The sequence below is a fragment of the Saccoglossus kowalevskii genome, chromosome 16 (assembly GCF_978046115.1).
Source record: "Saccoglossus kowalevskii chromosome 16, keSacKowa6.1, whole genome shotgun sequence".
Lineage (NCBI taxonomy): Eukaryota > Metazoa > Hemichordata > Enteropneusta > Harrimaniidae > Saccoglossus > Saccoglossus kowalevskii.
Window position 1 is genome coordinate 18,148,151 of NC_140656.1, and position 20,899 is coordinate 18,169,049.

At 40.7% G+C, this 20,899-nt stretch overlaps 1 protein-coding gene across 1 annotated transcript in view; it reads right to left on the reverse strand.

The window, feature by feature from the left end:
• LOC100377080 (uncharacterized) overlaps positions 1 to 20,899 on the reverse strand; it is an 84,618-nt gene that overhangs the window by 30,994 nt on the left and 32,725 nt on the right. Inside the window, exons 15-24 of the mRNA XM_085490911.1 lie at positions 12,918 to 13,063; positions 10,915 to 11,247; positions 8,891 to 9,033; positions 7,878 to 8,103; positions 6,143 to 6,309; positions 4,962 to 5,124; positions 4,178 to 4,312; positions 2,778 to 2,960; positions 1,957 to 2,110; positions 457 to 617 (exon numbers count right to left, since the gene is read on the reverse strand). Coding sequence (XP_085347037.1) covers positions 457 to 617; positions 1,957 to 2,110; positions 2,778 to 2,960; positions 4,178 to 4,312; positions 4,962 to 5,124; positions 6,143 to 6,309; positions 7,878 to 8,103; positions 8,891 to 9,033; positions 10,915 to 11,247; positions 12,918 to 13,063 — 1,811 coding nt within the window. The remainder of the gene's footprint in view (positions 1 to 456; positions 618 to 1,956; positions 2,111 to 2,777; positions 2,961 to 4,177; positions 4,313 to 4,961; positions 5,125 to 6,142; positions 6,310 to 7,877; positions 8,104 to 8,890; positions 9,034 to 10,914; positions 11,248 to 12,917; positions 13,064 to 20,899) is intronic.

The window sequence follows — 20,899 nt, forward strand, 5'->3', positions numbered from 1 at the left end:
ATTCGTTTATGCTAATTGTATGCAAAGTAAGAGGACTAACACTTCATTCGTTATGCTAATTATAAGCAGAAAAGATGAACAGATTAGCACTACTGTAACAGTTCATTTGTAATTATATGCAACAAGCAACCTCTCGGCTGAGATAGCTGTTAGCAAATCACATTTCAATTAGCTCGAAATCATCACAAAATGAACAAATCTGAGACAGGTCCACCTGAGGTACCTGCATATATAATATCAAAGCAATCAGACTTGCAGTTTTCAACAAGAAGTCGAAAACATTACTTTTTACCGAAAATGACAAAAATATTCATTAAAATAAGAGATTAGAAGATATCATCACGAAATTAAGAAATCTGATAAAACAAACCTGATAATTATATGCAAATTAGGTGGAATATCTAATCGTTCAGTTAAGTTAATGGTTACCACTAATTTTCAAGAATTACAATTCACCTGGAGTTTCTCAAGTAACATTTCCAGTTGATCTTTAAGGGGTGTCATTTGTGCATTTTCCAGAAAGTCAAACACATTACCAACATTCAAAGCATTCATGTTGAAATCAAACACTGGTCCAAGTTCATCTATTCCAGGAAACCCAAGACCATCAACGAAGTCTAAAAAATAATGAAAAAAAAAATATAATATGTAGAATTTTGTGTTTACATTTAAAATGCTGACTTTTCTTCCTAGAAGCGTGATATCATTGTATTTATACTTAGTACCGTAGTCCCCTAATAAGTATCTAGTCTTTATTTCCATAGTTCTGGGATGAGAAATGTTGCATCTATCTTGCAGTTATTTGTAACTCATAACAAGGATACTACGAGGTTATTACAAGAATACTGCAAAGTATGCATAAAATCATTACGGTGATCGTACCAACTAATGCATAACTGAGGTTAGACTGGCAAAGTCGGGACTTCTTTTTTGTTTTACAAAAAGAAATAATTAATTGTTCTTATAGTCCTTTTAGTGTGATCGCGAAAATTAACCTGACCGCTAAGTCAACAACTTTTAATTAGCAAAATTACCGGAGTGATTTCGCTCCAGTTTTCACTCCAACGCAGAGGGTCGCTTGCAGATGCGTCCAGTCATGATTTCTTTCTCAGTCACGCTAGTTTTCGCCATTACGTTAAAAAGGCTAATTTGACAATTAATTATATTTTTGTTTGTAAAACTAAAAAAGAAATCCCCACTTTGCCAATCTAAACAGAGGTCAATATGTTATCCTGTAGTGCCTGCGTGCATACTTTGCAGTATTCTCATAATGATTTCATTCAAAGACAGGATATTATTTCCACCATATGCTATATAGTGCTTTTGTGACCGATGTACGTAAACCAGAAAAAGTGTTCAAATGCGACATAAAAGTGACATACATTTTTGAAATACGGAAAACATTGAAACGAGTTTGTAACTCTTTCGAACGTCATTTTACCGATGAATGTATTCTATTGTTTTTGGTGTGAGTTGTAATAACTGAAATCACTAACAATAATCACACCACGCACAAAGTTTGTGATTACCAACAGTCCTATGCTTTATTTGTTTTATAATTTAAAGCAGAGGGATTGTTACCTGATGGATACCGGCAAACAAGTCTTAATCAACTATCACAATGCATGCTAAAAACATAAAGGCTGATTGGTAAATGCTTGTTTGTGAAATGACGACATGCTAAGACCGTCTACTGCATGCAAAGGTAACATCTCCCTCGTTTTAACCTCTTCTAATCTCCAGTCTCAATAGGTTCGATATTTAGATCTTTTTTATTTGTACAATAGATGTGTCATTTTCTTTCAAGTTTTGTGTTTGTTTACAAATATGCAAATTAGATATTTAATTTTAATATAATACAATACATATGCAGCTTACATGAACAACAGTTCAAAGTGCATAGACTACTGATTTATTCCTAGAGCTTTCAAAAAACTTTCATTATATGGACATTACCTTTGGCTGCTCCAAATAAATCATTTATGATGCCACGCTTTCTTCGTTTAGCGATACTGTCCATATCTGAAGTATCCGGTTCACTAGTTCTATCTGGTGATGTGTCACTTTTTACTGCTCCTCCAGTTATAGATCCCGACATTTCAACTTTCATCTGCATAATAAAACACACATTTTTTTTATTGAGTTATTAGCACCATGCTCAGTACTGCATCTTACAAAACTAAATTCACTTTCAAGTATCAGCGCGCCTACTCATAAATGAAAATACCCAGCATTTATTTATTTTGCAATAAATTGTACTTCAAGGCAATAAAAGGACACTAACTTAAAAACGTTAAGGGTCACCAGCCGGGACATAGGCCTCAATGACGCCTACACACGAAGTCCCCTTAGGTGGCGCCCTCACTCAAGTACCACGTCGTCCTTGCCATGATGTTGGTCAAAGGCGACCAATATCATGGAATAGACGCTTACACGCTACTTTTCTCGCATATCAGTCTCTTGTGTCATTCCTAGTGTGTTAATATGAGGAAATACGAGGAAATCTCAGCAGTGGTTTGTTCTGCCAAGGTTGCCGTTATCCTGACCGCTGATGTTTAAAGTTATTTATCTTCTGGTCGTTTCTATATGTTATAATACTTTCTGAATGTGACTGCCTGAATACATTTGCTAGACAGTTACAAGACAATCAAATATTTCAGAAATTCATGGGATATGGTACAAGACCTCTATAATATATATAGATAACGTACTTATAGTGTCTAATAATTATCTTGTATGTGTCTGATAATACCTGATTTTTTTGAGAGAGGACTTACTTTGTAAATGAGAACATAGTCATCGCACTCAATATGCCATCCTGGTGGTGGCATTTCACGCTTCATCAGATATGAGGTTGGATCAATATACTCGTGTACTTCTTGTGTTCGAAGACTTAGATGGATTATATTAGGAGAACAGTCTGATGACGCGACGGTACCAATACGATGATCCTTAGAAACCTACAAAGTTTCAATACCAAAAATAACAAAAACATTCGCTAAAAATGGAGAATTGATATTGCCATGGAATGAACAAAATTCCAAGTATCAAAGCAAATAAGCTGGTAGTAAGATGGAACTGTAATTGTTGATGGACAGAGTAAGGACGATGGACAATCATCTATATGAACATTTACAATTTACAATGACAGTGTAGCTGAAAAGTATACTGCCCTCACTTTCCCACCAATTTCATTTTGAGAGTATATACTGAATGGTCTCTCAGACAAACATATCTACAAAGTGACTGATCTTTCGAGGACAATCAAAAAATTCCCAACTCAGTGAGTTGTTTAAAAACTTAGCTTAATTTAAGAGGTACACCTAAATTTTTCAATTCTCATTCACATGCAATCTCAACATTTAATAATAATAATTCCTATATAGTGCACTACTAATAAGAGCTTTAACACCAGTGCCCTTTTTTATCACAAATTAAATTAAAGTCTTGTTTATAGTCGGCATTTTAAAAAAATGTAAAATTGACTCTATAGATGAGAGACTGCAGACTTCTCCGTAATGTGATTTGCATTTGTATCAGGATGAGCATTCATAAAATCACTCAGAGGCCCAGTATAAAATAAAAATCCTTGATAGGTCCTTGAAGGATGCCGCATGGAAGTGAGAAAGTGTCAGAAAGTACATACATGTACCCAGAGGTACATTACTTGGGGTTTGCAACGCGCATAGTACTGTATGGTGACATCATGCCAAGATCCCATTCAAGTCTCATCTCGTAGATAACGAGACTGGTGCTACAACCTTCTGACATGACATAGGCAGTTTGTAATAAAACAATAACACATGTATTACCACATTCATAGTGAAAAAATGTAACACATCAAAAATTTACAGAAAATATAGTTATCGTAATCTGTCATATTGTGAGCAGCTATTTTGATCCACCTGAACTTCCGAGTATCCTAGTTACCTCGGGCATGCGCATTCACATTTTTCTGAGTTGGAACGCTTTAATATGCGTGAGCGAGATTGAAACGGGATCTTGGTACCATGTCACCGTAGTTGCAAACCCCAAGTAATGTACCTCTGATGTACCTCATATATTTGCAACTTTAAAACAATAGACGATTGTTCACAGCAACTAAATAATAATGAATGACCTTAAATCTTAAAAGGTATAAATAAACAAAAATTTAAAGAGTTCCATTACAACTTACATGTTGGTTTTCCAGGCCTGGGTCGAGGATAACATTGTACAGGATTATTTCATTGTCCTTCAATTCCCTCGTAATCACCAATGTGATTTGGTTGTTTCCAGTCACAGATACAGTACCATCAAAAGGAGCAGTCAGCTACAAAGTGACACAATCAGCAGTCGTATTAACTCTTAGAGTGCCAAAGTAACAGAAATTTACCCAAACTTAAACGGAAAAAAAATTGTCACTAATTGTTGAGATACTTTGAAGTTCGCTTATTTTTGAAATAAATATTTTTAGTAGGATGTTGTGTTACAATGTGTTTGCTTTCCGCCAGCAAATTTATGTTTTTTTTATTAAGTAAGAAGAAATTACATTTTTCCATAATTTAAGAAGTAATACCACATTTACAATTGTTTTTGAATAATATGAGGATACCAGATAGACAGTACAGCGGAAGTATCGACCGACACGCAGTGGAGGTCGACACGATGGTGTACTCCGTACTGTCTGAGTTATTATTATACATCTTTCCTTCCAAGGATACATCATTAGAAAGCCGAAATCCAAAAAGTTTAGAACAAAATCAGCGAAATTTATTGTGTGGTGTCCAGACAAACCACAGCTAGTTTGTATTATTAGGGGACACTTACGCACAAAATCGTTCCATATTTGGTATTGATAATGCTATAATAATGTAATTTACAATAAAGTATTGCCTCTAACAAAAGTATTATAAATATACTGTTGAAAAGTTATCATGAAAGGGCCATTAATGTTAAGTTGGTGTAAAATCCATTCTCACCTCATCTCCAGCATTTGCCTCTAAGTCAATTCCTGGTAGTGTGTTCTGATTGGTGTTTTCAAACCGCCCATCTCCACAGCTACCAGTCGCAATCACTCTTGGAAACTTCTTACCCATCTTGGGGCCAAATATTTTATTGATTGTAGTCTTGGCATCATCATATCTGTCAAAAAAAGATTGCCTTAGCCTTTTCACCACCAGTTCACTCTTTTCATTACCAATTTAAAAAAAAAAAATCCAGTTCATAGTAGTATAGGAACAAAAAGTAGCTAAATCTTTTTGAGTGAAAACTGAAAATTTACTCAAATTTTGTCTGTTGGCTTCAAAATTAGGGTTTATTTCTAATATTGAAGAATATAAGAACAAGCAGCCTGTCGGCTGAGATAGCTCTGCTGTTAGCAATGCACATTGCAATTAAAAAACAGAAGATAGCATTAGAAAATAAACAAATCTGAGAGAGGTCTACCCAAGGTACATATACACCAAGTATCAAAGCATTCAGGCTTTTAGTTTTCAAGAATAAGTCAATAAAGTCAAACATTGACACGAACGCCGACGACGGATGGCGACGGACAATCACTCATATGATAAGCTTTGCTCGACAAAGTCTACAGTGGCGCCAAAAAAGTGCCGAAACATATCTGATAACCTACCTTCATCATTTGATTACATTTTCTCTATTTAAAGAGCATCAAAAACAAGTTGAAGCGCACATAAACCAAAAATTGAATTTATTGACCATTTTTCACTGTGAGATCCCACAACAAATCAAACATAATATGACACAAACTAAGATCATAGTATTGTATTGGTGTCAAACCATCATGTGGCATTTTGTTGTATTTCCCTGCTTAGTAATGTGACATTTGATGATGGTCAATTTTGATGAAGTAAGAATATCTCAATCCCATGTTCTCATCTGAGAGATCAACAAGAAAAGAATTCAAGTTCAAAATCAAATGAGTTGATTTTTGCGATGGACATTGGTTCGTGCTTTTGACGCAATATGCAAGGTCTCACACTGAACAGAAAATCAACTATTTGAAAAAAAACACTTTATCCATAGACGTATCTCTTTTATTTACGTATGCACTACTAATAGAGGAAATACAGTAAAACTGTTTTTAACAAACATTACGGATACAGAAAATATATATGCAAATATATATATTTACACTTACGCTCTTTTTATTCCTTCATAAGCTTGCTTGATACTTTCTATTGTACCAACGAATGAATCATACGCCAAAACAAACGGCTCTGCCAGTCTCTCTATCATTCGTACTGGAGTTATTAAGGTATCAAATTCACCCCAGATCTCATCAATAATCTGCTGCTTAATGGTAGACTGTAAAATACGATGAACATATTGATTAGTTTTTACAGAGACAGAGATGAGACGAGACGAACGACTGCAGAAAACTTGATGCATCACATTCTACTGTAAAATGAATAGTTTTCACTGGATTTAAATTTGCTGAATTACCATTTCAGGCATATTCAGTAGGTTTTAAATTCACGGTTTGGTCATTTAGATAATGTGTTCTATGCTAAATTTTACATATTCACTGGGTTTTAATTTAGCGCATTTTCCAGTCAGCGAAATAAGCAAAATTAAAACGCAGTGAATAATTAATCTTTTTACAGTATTATTAGGTAAGCATCTAGATGCATGTAACAAGTCCACAACTGCCATATCACACTTCTTCCAATAGTTTGTGTCCTGTGAAATACTTTTCTTTTGCTTGCAATTTATTTTCGCTGTGGTGGTGGTGATTCAGGGAAAATAAAATCCAGTGAATATACCATTTTTTCCTATAATTTACATTCAACTCACCAACAAATTAGTGAAAATAAATTCCATACAAAACACCTGAAAAGTATTGAAAATTAATTCCAGCTAAAATAAAGTATTTTACAGTAACCAATATTTGCAAACATGCTGTATTTATTATGTTAACAAGGGACTAGTTTTAAGGTATCACTAAATTCAACAATTCCTTCTATGATAATTTTGAAAAATATAGACATAATTTCCCATTGTCTACATGTCTTCATGTATTTCTTTGAACAAATTTTGCTGATTTAATTTGTGAAAGGGAGCAACAGTTCACAGGGTTGATCAGTGGCACATTTTCTTGAGACAATATTACATGAGGTAATAGAAAATAACACAAGACAATGTGACATGACCACTGAGGATGGACTATTAGAGCATCAACTGATTTTTAAAAAAATCAAATTTCGCCTTAGGAATTGAACTTAGGATAACATCTAAATGTAGTTCATCTAATATCCTCAGGGCAGAGCTACGTCACAAGGCGCTCCATGTTGCTAAGATGCACATCACTGTAGCATGTATTTCTATGGGCTCTGCGCGAGATGCTGTGGAAAGCCGGTTGAAGAGCCGGTGAAAAAAGCTAAATTCAAGAAAACAACACAAATGCAACTATGAAGTAATGCTGAATAACCAAATTTATATATGTTGGACATGCAGGGATCATCTTGTTACACTGTTCAGGGGGTCTCAACAACCATCCCAAAGTAACGTTTCTTAAGAACTTTCGGCCTTTGTTTTCACCATGACAGTTGCCAGGCGGTGACAATGCCCGGATGTCTGCCCCCGAGAATAGGCAAAATTCAAACAAATGCATTATGTAATCTGAAAACATACTTCTCAGGGTAGAGTGAACCAAGCGAGTATTCAGGGGTGGAATAACACACTGAAGAGGAGCACTTGCAACTAAGATGTTTATTACTCATCTGATAGGCTTGCAACTAAGCCCATGTATATATACTCATGAGATGCTCCATACAATGTATCAATATCATTATGCTAATAACTAAACTAAACGTCATAGCCTCAAATCATCACAGCATATTGTGCTTGAAGTATGTAAGAAGTTTTTTTCTTACCAATGGCACTCCAGTGAATTTCTTGAAAGTGTCATCATCTTTTGCACCCTCAGTAATCCACTCTAAAGCATCACCCAGATTGTCCTTGGCATTGAGAATATCTTCCACGATACCAGCAATCTCATCCCTGAGATTGAACCAATATGGCTTCTGCCCATCTAGAAAGAAACATGCCTTGACGATTCTATTCTTGGCGTCAAATACACCAGCAATCGCTGCCTTGATCCTGAATAATGAAATAATACATAATTTATATAATATCTAAATAATATATTACACATTATTATACATCTGTCACCGTAACGGCATAAGTTACAGCGTGCCATAATTTTGCGGTATTTTACGGGGTATTTTCATCTTACCATATTAGGAAATGCAAATTCCAAATATGGAATGATTACGCGCATAAACGTCCTCTAATAATAAAAACAAACATGGCCGCCACCAGAGTTTGACCGGACTCCACACAAATAGTTTGCTGATTCTTATTGGATTTCGGCATTCCCATGATGTATCATTGGATGCGTGTCGGTACATACTCCTACTGTACTGACTTTGTGCATACTTTGAGGTATCCTCGCAATAACCTCATATTATTAGCGTATTGTGCAAAAATAATAAACAACCATGGCACTATAAACTTTTCACTACCAGTTCCCTCTTTTCATCACAAATTCACAAAATAGTCCTGTTTATAGTGTACAATTTCCTTCAGACGATTTGGACAAGAATAGACAAAATGTTTCGAGTAAAAACTAATAATTTATTTAAATTTTGTCTGTTGGCTCCAAAATTAGGGTTCAATTCCAGAAATATTCATAAATTGTAGAAAAAATTGCAGAAAAATTTAGGCAAGAAAGTCTGGTGGTGGAAAGGATAAACCGACTAAGGAAGATGGGGGTGTCATTATTTCCACTCACTATTACTTTGGTGTTTCTCAATGGCGGAACAACAATTTGCTACACTTTATTTATCAGCCAATGATATTACATGACAACACTGTCTTCACTTACTTGTATATAGATTTGGCAATATCAGTGATGGCAGTTCTGGGTGATTTAAATAATTTCTTGACTGCTTGGGCAGCAGCTTCAATGGCGTCCATTATCTGTTCAGCTGCCCAAGGTAGAGTCACAGTTATCGTATCAACAATAGACTGCAATCAATTAAACAATATTTCTGACATTTATCATTTGAATTTGTAGAATTGAACTAATATCATAAGAAACAAATTGTTTACAACCGTAATTATTCTGTTTTAACAATATAAGTCTTAACTTCTGTGGCAATGTATCAACACGACTGTTGATAGATAACATTTTCTTTTCATGTAATGTGCAAACATCTCAAAGCAATTTTGAGTGCCGGACATATCAGAGAGGATTAGCTTTATCTAATATAGTCAAACATGAGTATAGTGACCACCATTAAAATGGTCTTTAATATTTTTTGATGATCGCTAACTTGTACATTTAAAGCGGAGGGTCGTCACCTGCACACACGCGAAAATTGAGTCCCAAGCGATGATAATAACAATACACGTTAAAAATGCAGAGGCTCATGGATAGATGTTTGTTTGTAAACAATGACATGCTATGGCCATCTTACGCATACACAGACAACCCCCCCCCCACCCGCGAGCTTTAACTGAAATAATGAAAATAGAAAATAATGAGATAGTACCATTGCAACAATGGTTTAAGTTAAGAGAATTTAATAACTGTTTTATGAATGGAATGCTAATTATTCTCAAGGTCTCTAAACAAATTAAGCTACCTGAATCTGCAAACATTGCTGAAAGGGTTGTCACATAAGATGGTTTAGTCCCTATACAAGGTTAATTACCTATATGTTATATGCCCAAAAATTGTCACTATAGACAGGTGGTCACTATAGGCAAGTGGTCACCATAGACAGGTGGTCACTATAGGCAGGTGGTCACTACAGGCAAGTGGTCACCATAGACAGGTGGTCACTATAGACAGGTGGTCACTATAGGCAAGTGGTCACCATAGACAGTTGGTCACTATAGGCAGGTGGTCAATATAGGCAAGTGGTCACCATAGACAGTCACTATAGGCAGGTGGTCACTCTAGGCAAGTGGTCACCATAGGCAAGTGCTCACCATAGACAGGTGGTCACTATAGGCAGGTGGTCACTATAGACAAGTGGTCACCATAGACAGGTGGTGACTATAGGCAGGTGGTGACTATAGACAGGTGGTCACCATAGACAGGTGGTCACTATATGCAGGTGGTCACTATAGACAAGTGGTCACCATAGACAGTTGGTCACTATAGGCAGATGAGCACTATAAGCAGGCGGTCACTATAGGCAAGTGGTCACCATAGACAGTCACTATAGGCAGGTGGTCACTATAGGCAAGTGGTCACCATATACAGGTGGTCACTATAGGCAAGTGGTCACCATAGACAGTTGGTCACTATAGGCAGATGAGCACTATAAGCAAGTGGTCACTATAGGCAAGTGGTCACCATAGACAGGTGGTCACTATAGGCAGGTGGTCACCATAGACAGGTGGTCACTATAGGCAGGTGGTCACGATAGGCAGGTGGTCACCATAGGCAGGTGGTCACTATATGCAGGTGGTCTTTATATAGAGGTGGTCACTAACACAGGCTTCACTGTAGTAAAATATAGGATCTTGTTGGATTCAGCAACCAATCTTGAGAACAGTGTCCATATCCGAAATAATCATGCAAATCAAAACTTGCACTTGAACTTGCAGTCACCATATTGAAAAGTGTTATGCAGAGGGGGTTGTGGGAATTTGTTTATCAACACAAGAATTTGATACGTAAAAAAAATGTCAACATGCAAGCTGCTTTTTGTAAATAACTTTGCATTGACTGCAAATCTGAATCACTGTTTTTAAGATATATTTGCAACAAACTTACAAAAACATTTGTTGATAAAAAAAACAACTTTCATCTTACTGGTACAAGAGCTATATGTAAACACACATAATCATGTAACCTGCATGTATATGTAAATGCATAGTTGGGTTAAGACTTACATTATAAAACTCCATTACATCTGTCTTTATATCATTCACAAGTGTACTAACTCTATCTACAATATTTCTAACATCTGTGACAAATTCCGGCAGTCCACTATATTCACCAATCACACGAACTAAATTCTTCCCGATGTTTCTCAGGTCCCTAATTCGATTCGGTAGATCTTCAATAACGGCAACAAAATCATCAAATACACTATTGGCATTAGACTCTGCACTTGAAAGCAGGTTCTTAAATGTCTTGATGGTGTTTTCCACACTGTTTATCATGTTTCTGACAACACCATCATACTTCTTCACCAATTCAATTATGTCATAAAAGCCAAACTCCTAAAAAAAATAGAATGAGATAAGGCTGAGAAAAAAAATATCTGTTTCTCGTTTCCGTGCACATCATGTTGAACTATGCGCCTCAAACGTTATGTGTGTGTGTACTTGCATTACTAATGTCCCGAGGACAAAAATACAGATATATACCAACTTCCGAGGACATATACCTTTTTCATAGTCCTCGGAAAACATAATTTATATTAATAGTTAATTTGATTATTAATCCTTTTTGCGTAGCTTAGGTTTAGTAAAGGGGGAAGGTATGGTACAGTTTATATTAATATCAATATTATTTTACCATACCTACCCCCTTTACTAAACCTAAGCTTCGCAAACATTTCTATGTTCAGTCACGGGATATTCAACTTTTATTTAATTGAACTTAATTAAAACGCAATTCTACGTTGAATTGCATTGTAATTGAGTTTAATTATTAAACTCCAATTAAAACACAACCCTATATAGGAACGCTTTTTAATCGAGTTCATATCGCAACTATATTAAAAGTTAATTCAACTATAATATCAAAAGATAATCCAATGAAGTCCTCAAAATATATTGCGATACAAGTATGTGTGTGCTTGATTGTGACTTATCAGCGTTGTGATGACTTCCATTTAACTTTACACCTACCAAGTGATGACAAATGTTTAATAATTTCTATTAATATTTAATCGAACTTAAGTCCAGTTTGCATATACTAATCCCAATTACACATTTCTCCTGAACGTTCCACAGAAATGACGGTATGGCTGCTTCATGCAACTGTGCTCAAGAGTAGGACTACTTTTTTGTGTTTGACAGCATTTCTATGGCTTTTTATAAAATTTGCTGAATTTCAACTTGAGGAAATGTTATTATATAAAATAAGTAAATCAAAAAAGACAAAACTATATGAGTAATATAGCTTATTTGAAAAAAGCAATCACTCGAATTGAGGTGTAAAATGGCAAAGACTGATTCTGGCCCTTGGTGGAAATCAGTCAAGGTTTGGAGAATTGAGGAATACATTGGCACCCATTTTAAGTCTTCATTCTCAGATAGGATTTGAACTGTGGTCTGCAGAAATCAGTCAAGGTTTGGAGAATTGAGTCTTCATTCTCAGATAGGATTTGAACTGTGGTCTGAAGGAATCAGTCAAGGTTTGGAGAATTGAGTCTTCATTCTCAGATAGGATTTGAACTGTGGTCTGCGGTTAATAACTATTACACTTTGATTGATCAGTTATACAATCATACAAATGGTTAGCGTTTCCAAGGAAAAGCATAAAATAAAGATCACTTTCTGTAAATAATTTTATAACGATTTTGGCCAATTTTAATTATATTTAATCATCCCTTCAACAATTCAGTAGGTAATTTGATACATATAACATTAGGCTACAGAAATAAAACAAAAACAAATGTGGGATTATTAGACAATTTTTCGAGTAAAAAAATCCTGTCATTTTATCTTTCTTTTTATATTGATTTCTATAGTGAAAGTATATGTAACTTTTTTCCTGTGAAATTTGTTATGTAACATTTAGGTATGTTTATTTATTTTTAATGCATTTTTTTGCATTCATTTCAGACCAGATAGACACAATTCTCTATTGCTTATAACTCTATTATTATTTTGTGAAAAAGAAATATACTTTGGCTTTACAATTTTCAAACTATAACACCAACCTGAAGAATGTTCAGAGAATATGAACCATGTCCCTTAAAACACAACTTAGCATGGACAAACTCCAAATTCAGGTTCAAGAGACCAATATGTGCTATAGCCCAAGCAGCATCTTCTACATGCACATTCAAATTACCACTGAATGGTTCTGTAAACAAATAATAATGATCAACCCAAATAGATAATAGATGATAGATGATAGTGAATATGAGGCACATAATATAAGTATGTATAACACGTTTACAGGTAGTCAATTGCTTTGAATATGTGGACAAATTTACAGTTTTGATCATATCTTCCCAGAGTTAAACTTGCACACACCTACAGACGGCTACGGCTTTAGTCTCCCCATTGTGGTCCAATACCCAAAGTACAGAGGCTTTGGTTTCCCCATTGTGGTCCACTCACCTAGAGTACAGTGGCTTTGGTCTCCCCATTGTGGTCCATTATCCAAAGTACAGTGGTTTTGGTCACCCCATTGTGGTCAACATCCAGAATACATTGGCTTTAATTGGTCTCCCCATTGTGGTCCAATACCCAAAGTACAGAGGTTTTGGTCTCCCCATTGTGGTCCACTACCCAAAGTACAGAGGTTTTGGTCTCCCCCATTGTGGTCCACTCACCTAGAGTACAGAGGCTTTGGTCTCCCCATTGTGGTCCACTATCCAAAGTACAGTGGTTTTGGTCACCCCATTGTGGTCAACATCCAGAGTACATTGGCTTTAATTGGTCTCCCCATTGTAGTCCATTACCCAAAGTACAGTGGTTTTGGTCTCCCCATTGTGGTCCACTACCCAGAGTACAGTGGCTTTGGTCTCCCCATTGTGGTCCACTCACCTAGAGTACAGTGGCTTTGGTCTCCCCATTGTGGTCCACTACCCAAAGTACAGTGGTTTTGGTCACCCCATTGTGGTCCACTACCCAGAGTACAGAGGCTTTGGTCTCCCCATTGTGGTCCACTACCCAAAGTACAGTGGTTTTGATCACCCCATTGTGGTCCACTACCCAGAGTACAGAGGCTTTGGTCTCCCCATTGTGGTCAACATTCAGAGTACATTGGCTTTAATTGGTCTCCCCATTGTGGGCCACTACCCAAAATACAGTGGTTTTGGTCTCCCTATTGTGGTCCACTACCCAGAGTACAGAGGCTTTGGTCTCCCCCATTGTGGTCAACATCCAGAGTACAGTGGCTTTGGTCTCCCCATTGTGGTCAACATCCAGAGTACAGTGGCTTTGGTCTCGCCATTGTGGTCCACTACCCAGAGTACAGTGCATTGGTCTCCCCATTGTGGTCAACATCCAGAGTACAGTGGCTTTGGTCTCCCCATTGTGGTCCACTACCCAAAGTACAGTGGTTTTGGTCATCTCATTGTGGTGCACTACCCAGAGTACAGTGCCTTTGGTCTCCCCATTGTGGTGCACTACCCAGAGTACAGTGCCTTTGGTCTCCCCATTGTGGTGCACTACCCAAAGTACAGTGGCTTCAGTCTCCCCATTGTGGTGCACTACCCAAAGTACAGTGGCTTTAGTCTCCCCATTGTGGTCCACTACCCAAAGTACAGTGGCTTTGGTCTCCCCATTGTGGTCCACTACCCAAAGTACAGTGGCTTTAGTCTCCCCATTGTGGTCCACTACCCAAAGTACAGTGGTTTTGGTCTCCCCATTGTGGTCCACTACCCAAAGTACAGTGGCTTTACTAAGTCTCCCCATTGTGGTCAACACCCAAAGTACAGTGGCTTTGGTCTCCTCATCGTGGTCCACTACCCAGCGTTCAGTAGCTTTAGTCTCCTCATTGTGATCCACTACCTAGAGTACAGAGGCTTTGGTCTCCCCATTGTGGTGCACTACCCAGAGTACAGTGGCTTTGGTCTCCTCATCGTGGTCCACTACCCAGCGTTCAGTGGCTTTGGTCTCCCCATTGTGGTCCACTACCCAAAGTACAGTGCCTTTAGTCTCCCCATTGTGGTCCACTACCCAGAGTACAGTGGCTTTGGTCTCCCCATTGTTGTCCACTACCCAAAGTAAAGTGCCTTTGGTCACCCCATTGTGGTCCACTACCCAGAGTACAGTGGCTTTGGTCTCCCCATTGTGGTCCACTACCCAAAATACAGTAGCTATGGTCTCCCCATTGTGGTCAACACCCAAAGTACAGTGGTTTTAGTCTCCCTATTGTGGTGCACTACCCAAAGTACAGTGGCTTTAGTCTCCCCATTGTGGTTCACTACCCAAAGTACAGTGCCTTTGGTCTTCCCATTGTGGTCCACTACCCAGAGTACAGTGGCTTTGATCTCCCCATTGTGGTCCACTACCCAAAGTACAGTGGTTTTGGTCTCCCCATTGTGGTCCACTACCCAAAATATAGTGGCTTTAGTCTCCCCATTGTGGTCCACTACCCAAAGTACAGTGGCTTTAGTCTCCCCATTGTGGTCCACTACCCAGAGTACAGTGGCTTTGGTCTCCCCATTGTGGTCCACTACCCAAAGTACAGTGGTTTTGGTCTCCCCATTGTGGTCCACTACTCAAAGTATAGTGGTTTTGGTCTCCCCATTGTGGTCCACTACCCAAAGTACAGTGGTTTTGGTCTCCCCATTGTGGTCCACTACCCAGCGTTCAGTGGCTTTAGTCTCCCCATTGTGGTCCACTACCCAAAGTACAGTGGGTTTACTCTCCCCATTGTGGTCCACTACCCAAAGTACAGTGGTTTTGGTCTCCCCATTGAGGTCCACTACCCAAAGTACAGTGGCTTTGGTCTCCCCATTGTGCCACTATTGTGGTCCACTACCCAGAGTACAGTGCCTTTGGTCTCCCCATTGTGGTCCACTACCCAAAGTACAGTGGTTTTAGTCTCCCCATTGTGGTCCACTACCCAAAGTACAGTGGCTTTAGTCTCCCCATTGTGATCCACTACCCAAAGTACAGTGGCTTTACTAGGTCTCCCTATTGTGGTCCACTACCCAAAGTACAGTGGTTTTCGTCTCCCCATTGTGGTCCACTACTCAAAGTATAGGGGCTTTAGTCTCCCCATTGTGGTCCACTACCCAAAGTACAGTGGTTTTGGTCTCCCCATTGTGGTCCACTACTCAAAGTATAGTGGCTTTAGTCTCCCCATTGTGGTCCACTACCCAAAGTACAGTGGTTTTGGTCTCCCCATTGTGGTCCACTACCCAGCGTTCAGTAGCTTTGGTCTCCCCATTGTGGTCCACTACCCAAAGTACAGTGGCTTTAGTCTCCCCACTGTGGTCCACTACCCAAAGTACAGTGGCTTTGGTCTCCCCATTGTTGTCCACTACCCAAAGTAAAGTGCCTTTGGTCACCCCATTGTGGTCCACTACCCAGAGTACAGTGGCTTTGGTCTCCCCATTGTGGTCCACTACCCAAAATACAGTAGCTTTGGTCTCCCCATTGTGGTCAACACCCAAAGTACAGTGGTTTTAGTCTCCCTATTGTGGTGCACTACCCAAAGTACAGTGGCTTTAGTCTCCCCATTGTGGTTCACTACCCAAAGTACAGTGCCTTTGGTCTTCCCATTGTGGTCCACTACCCAGAGTACAGTGGCTTTGATCTCCCCATTGTGGTCCACTACCCAAAGTACAGTGGCTTTAGTCTCCCCATTGTGATCCACTACCCAAAGTACAGTGGCTTTACTAGGTCTCCCTATTGTGGTCCACTACCCAAAGTACAGTGGTTTTCGTCTCTCCATTGTGGTACACTACCCAGTATTCAGTGGCATTGGTCTCCCCATTGTGGTCCACTACCCAAAGTACAGTGGCTTTAGTCTCCCCATTGTGGTCCACTACCCAGCGTTCAGTAGCTTTGGTCTCCCCATTGTGGTCCACTACCCAAAGTACAGTGGCTTTAGTCTCCCCATTGTGGTCCACTACCCAAAGTACAGTGGCTTTGGTCTCCCCATTGTGGTCCACTACCCAAAGTACAGTGGCTTTAGTCTCCCCATTGTGGTCCACTACCCAAAGTACAGTGGTTTTGGTCTCCCCATTGTGGTCCACTATCCAAAGTACAGTGGCTTTAGTCTCCCCATTGTGGTCCACTTCCCGGCGTTCAGTAGCTTTGGTCTCCCCATTGTGGTCCACTACCCAAAGTACAGTGGCTTTGGTCTCCCCATTGTGGTCCACTACCCAAAGTACAGTGGCTTTAGTCTCCCCATTGTGGTCCACTACCCAAAGTACGATGTCTTTAGTCTCCCCATTGTGGTCCACTACCCAAAGTATAGTGGTTTTGGTCTCCCCATTGTGGTCCACTACTCAAAGTATAGGGGCTTTAGTCTCCCCATTGTGGTCCACTACCCAAAGTACAGTGGTTTTGGTCTCCCCATTGTGGTCCACTACTCAAAGTATAGTGGCTTTAGTCTCCCCATTGTGGTCCACTACCCAAAGTACAGTGGTTTTGGTCTCCCCATTGTGGTCCACTACCCAGCGTTCAGTAGCTTTGGTCTCCCCATTGTGGTCCACTACCCAAAGTACAGTGGCTTTAGTCTCCCCACTGTGGTCCACTACCCAAAGTACAGTGGCTTTGGTCTCCCCATTGTTGTCCACTACCCAAAGTAAAGTGCCTTTGGTCACCCCATTGTGGTCCACTACCCAGAGTACAGTGGCTTTGGTCTCCCCATTGTGGTCCACTACCCAAAATACAGTAGCTTTGGTCTCCCCATTGTGGTCAACACCCAAAGTACAGTGGTTTTAGTCTCCCTATTGTGGTGCACTACCCAAAGTACAGTGGCTTTAGTCTCCCCATTGTGGTTCACTACCCAAAGTACAGTGCCTTTGGTCTTCCCATTGTGGTCCACTACCCAGAGTACAGTGGCTTTGATCTCCCCATTGTGGTCCACTACCCAAAGTACAGTGGTTTTGGTCTCCCCATTGTGGTCCACTACCCAAAATATAGTGGCTTTAGTCTCCCCATTGTGGTCCACTACCCAAAGTACAGTGGCTTTAGTCTCCCCATTGTGGTCCACTACCCAGAGTACAGTGGCTTTGGTCTCCCCATTGTGGTCCACTACCCAAAGTACAGTGGTTTTGGTCTCCCCATTGTGGTCCACTACTCAAAGTATAGTGGTTTTGGTCTCCCCATTGTGGTCCACTACCCAAAGTACAGTGGTTTTGGTCTCCCCATTGTGGTCCACTACCCAGCGTTCAGTGGCTTTAGTCTCCCCATTGTGGTCCACTACCCAAAGTACAGTGGGTTTACTCTCCCCATTGTGGTCCACTACCCAAAGTACAGTGGTTTTGGTCTCCCCATTGAGGTCCACTACCCAAAGTACAGTGGCTTTGGTCTCCCCATTGTGCCACTATTGTGGTCCACTACCCAGAGTACAGTGCCTTTGGTCTCCCCATTGTGGTCCACTACCCAAAGTACAGTGGTTTTAGTCTCCCCATTGTGGTCCACTACCCAAAGTACAGTGGCTTTAGTCTCCCCATTGTGATCCACTACCCAAAGTACAGTGGCTTTACTAGGTCTCCCTATTGTGGTCCACTACCCAAAGTACAGTGGTTTTCGTCTCTCCATTGTGGTACACTACCCAGCATTCAGTGGCTTTGGTCTCCCCATTGTGGTCCACTACCCAAAGTACAGTGGCTTTAGTCTCCCCATTGTGGTCCACTACCCAGCGTTCAGTAGCTTTGGTCTCCCCATTGTGGTCCACTACCCAAAGTACAGTGGCTTTAGTCTCCCCATTGTGGTCCACTACCCAAAGTACAGTGGCTTTGGTCTCCCCATTGTGGTCCACTACCCAAAGTACAGTGGCTTTAGTCTCCCCATTGTGGTCCACTACTCAAAGTATAGTGGCTTTAGTCTCCCCATTGTGGTCCACTACCCAAAGTACAGTGGTTTTGGTCTCCCCATTGTGGTCCACTACCCAGCGTTCAGTAGCTTTGGTCTCCCCATTGTGGTCCACTACCCAAAGTACAGTGGCTTTAGTCTCCCCACTGTGGTCCACTACCCAAAGTACAGTGGCTTTGGTCTCCCCATTGTTGTCCACTACCCAAAGTAAAGTGCCTTTGGTCACCCCATTGTGGTCCACTACCCAGAGTACAGTGGCTTTGGTCTCCCCATTGTGGTCCACTACCCAAAATACAGTAGCTTTGGTCTCCCCATTGTGGTCAACACCCAAAGTACAGTGGTTTTAGTCTCCCTATTGTGGTGCACTACCCAAAGTACAGTGGCTTTAGTCTCCCCATTGTGGTTCACTACCCAAAGTACAGTGCCTTTGGTCTTCCCATTGTGGTCCACTACCCAGAGTACAGTGGCTTTGATCTCCCCATTGTGGTCCACTACCCAAAGTACAGTGGTTTTGGTCTCCCCATTGTGGTCCACTACCCAAAATATAGTGGCTTTAGTCTCCCCATTGTGGTCCACTACCCAAAGTACAGTGGCTTTAGTCTCCCCATTGTGGTCCACTACCCAGAGTACAGTGGCTTTGGTCTCCCCATTGTGGTCCACTACCCAAAGTACAGTGGTTTTGGTCTCCCCATTGTGGTCCACTACTCAAAGTATAGTGGTTTTGGTCTCCCCATTGTGGTCCACTACCCAAAGTACAGTGGTTTTGGTCTCCCCATTGTGGTCCACTACCCAGCGTTCAGTGGCTTTAGTCTCCCCATTGTGGTCCACTACCCAAAGTACAGTGGGTTTACTCTCCCCATTGTGGTCCACTACCCAAAGTACAGTGGTTTTGGTCTCCCCATTGAGGTCCACTACCCAAAGTACAGTGGCTTTGGTCTCCCCATTGTGCCACTATTGTGGTCCACTACCCAGAGTACAGTGCCTTTGGTCTCCCCATTGTGGTCCACTACCCAAAGTACAGTGGTTTTAGTCTCCCCATTGTGGTCCACTACCCAAAGTACAGTGGTTTTCGTCTCTCCATTGTGGTACACTACCCAGCATTCAGTGGCTTTGGTCTCCCCATTGTGGTCCACTACCCAAAGTACAGTGGCTTTAGTCTCCCCATTGTGGTCCACTACCCAGCGTTCAGTAGCTTTGGTCTCCCCATTGTGGTCCACTACCCAAAGTACAGTGGCTTTAGTCTCCCCATTGTGGTCCACTACCCAAAGTACAGTGGCTTTGGTCTCCCCATTGTGGTCCACTACCCAAAGTACAGTGGCTTTAGTCTCCCCATTGTGGTCCACTACCCAAAGTACAGTGGTTTTGGTCTCCCCATTGTGGTCCACTATCCAAAGTACAGTGGCTTTAGTCTCCCCATTGTGGTCCACTTCCCGGCGTTCAGTAGCTTTGGTCTCCCCATTGTGGTCCACTACCCAAAGTACAGTGGCTTTGGTCTCCCCATTGTGGTCCACTACCCAAAGTACAGTGGCTTTAGTCTCCCCATTGTGGTCCACTACCCAAAGTACGATGTCTTTAGTCTCCCCATTGTGGTCCACTACCCAAAGTATAGTGGTTTTGGTCTCCCCATTGTGGTCCACTACTCAAAGTATAGTGGCTTTAGTCTCCCCATTGTGGTCCACTACCCAAAGTACAGTGGTTTTGGTCTCCTCATTGTGGTCCACTACTCAAAGTATAGTGGCTTTAGTCTCCCCATTGTGGTCCACTACCCAAAGTACAGTGGTTTTGGTCTCCCCATTGTGGTCCACTACCCAGCGTTCAGTAGCTTTGGTCTCCCCATTGTGGTCCACTACCCAAAGTACAGTGGCTTTAGTCTCCCCACTGTGGTCCACTACCCAAAGTACAGTGGCTTATTTGGTCTCCCCATTGTGGCCCACTACCCAAAGTACAGTGGCTTTAGTCTCTCCATTGTGGTCCACTACCCAAAGTACAGTGGCTTTAGTCTCCCCACTGTGGTCCACTACCCAAAGTACAGTGGCTTATTTGGTCTCCCCATTGTGGTCCACTAATCAAAGTACAGTGGCTTTAGTCTCCCCATTGTGGTCCACCACCCTGAGTACAGTGCCTTTGGTCTCCCCACTGTGGTCCACTACCCAAAGTACAGTGGCTTTAGTCTCCCCATTGTGGTCCACTA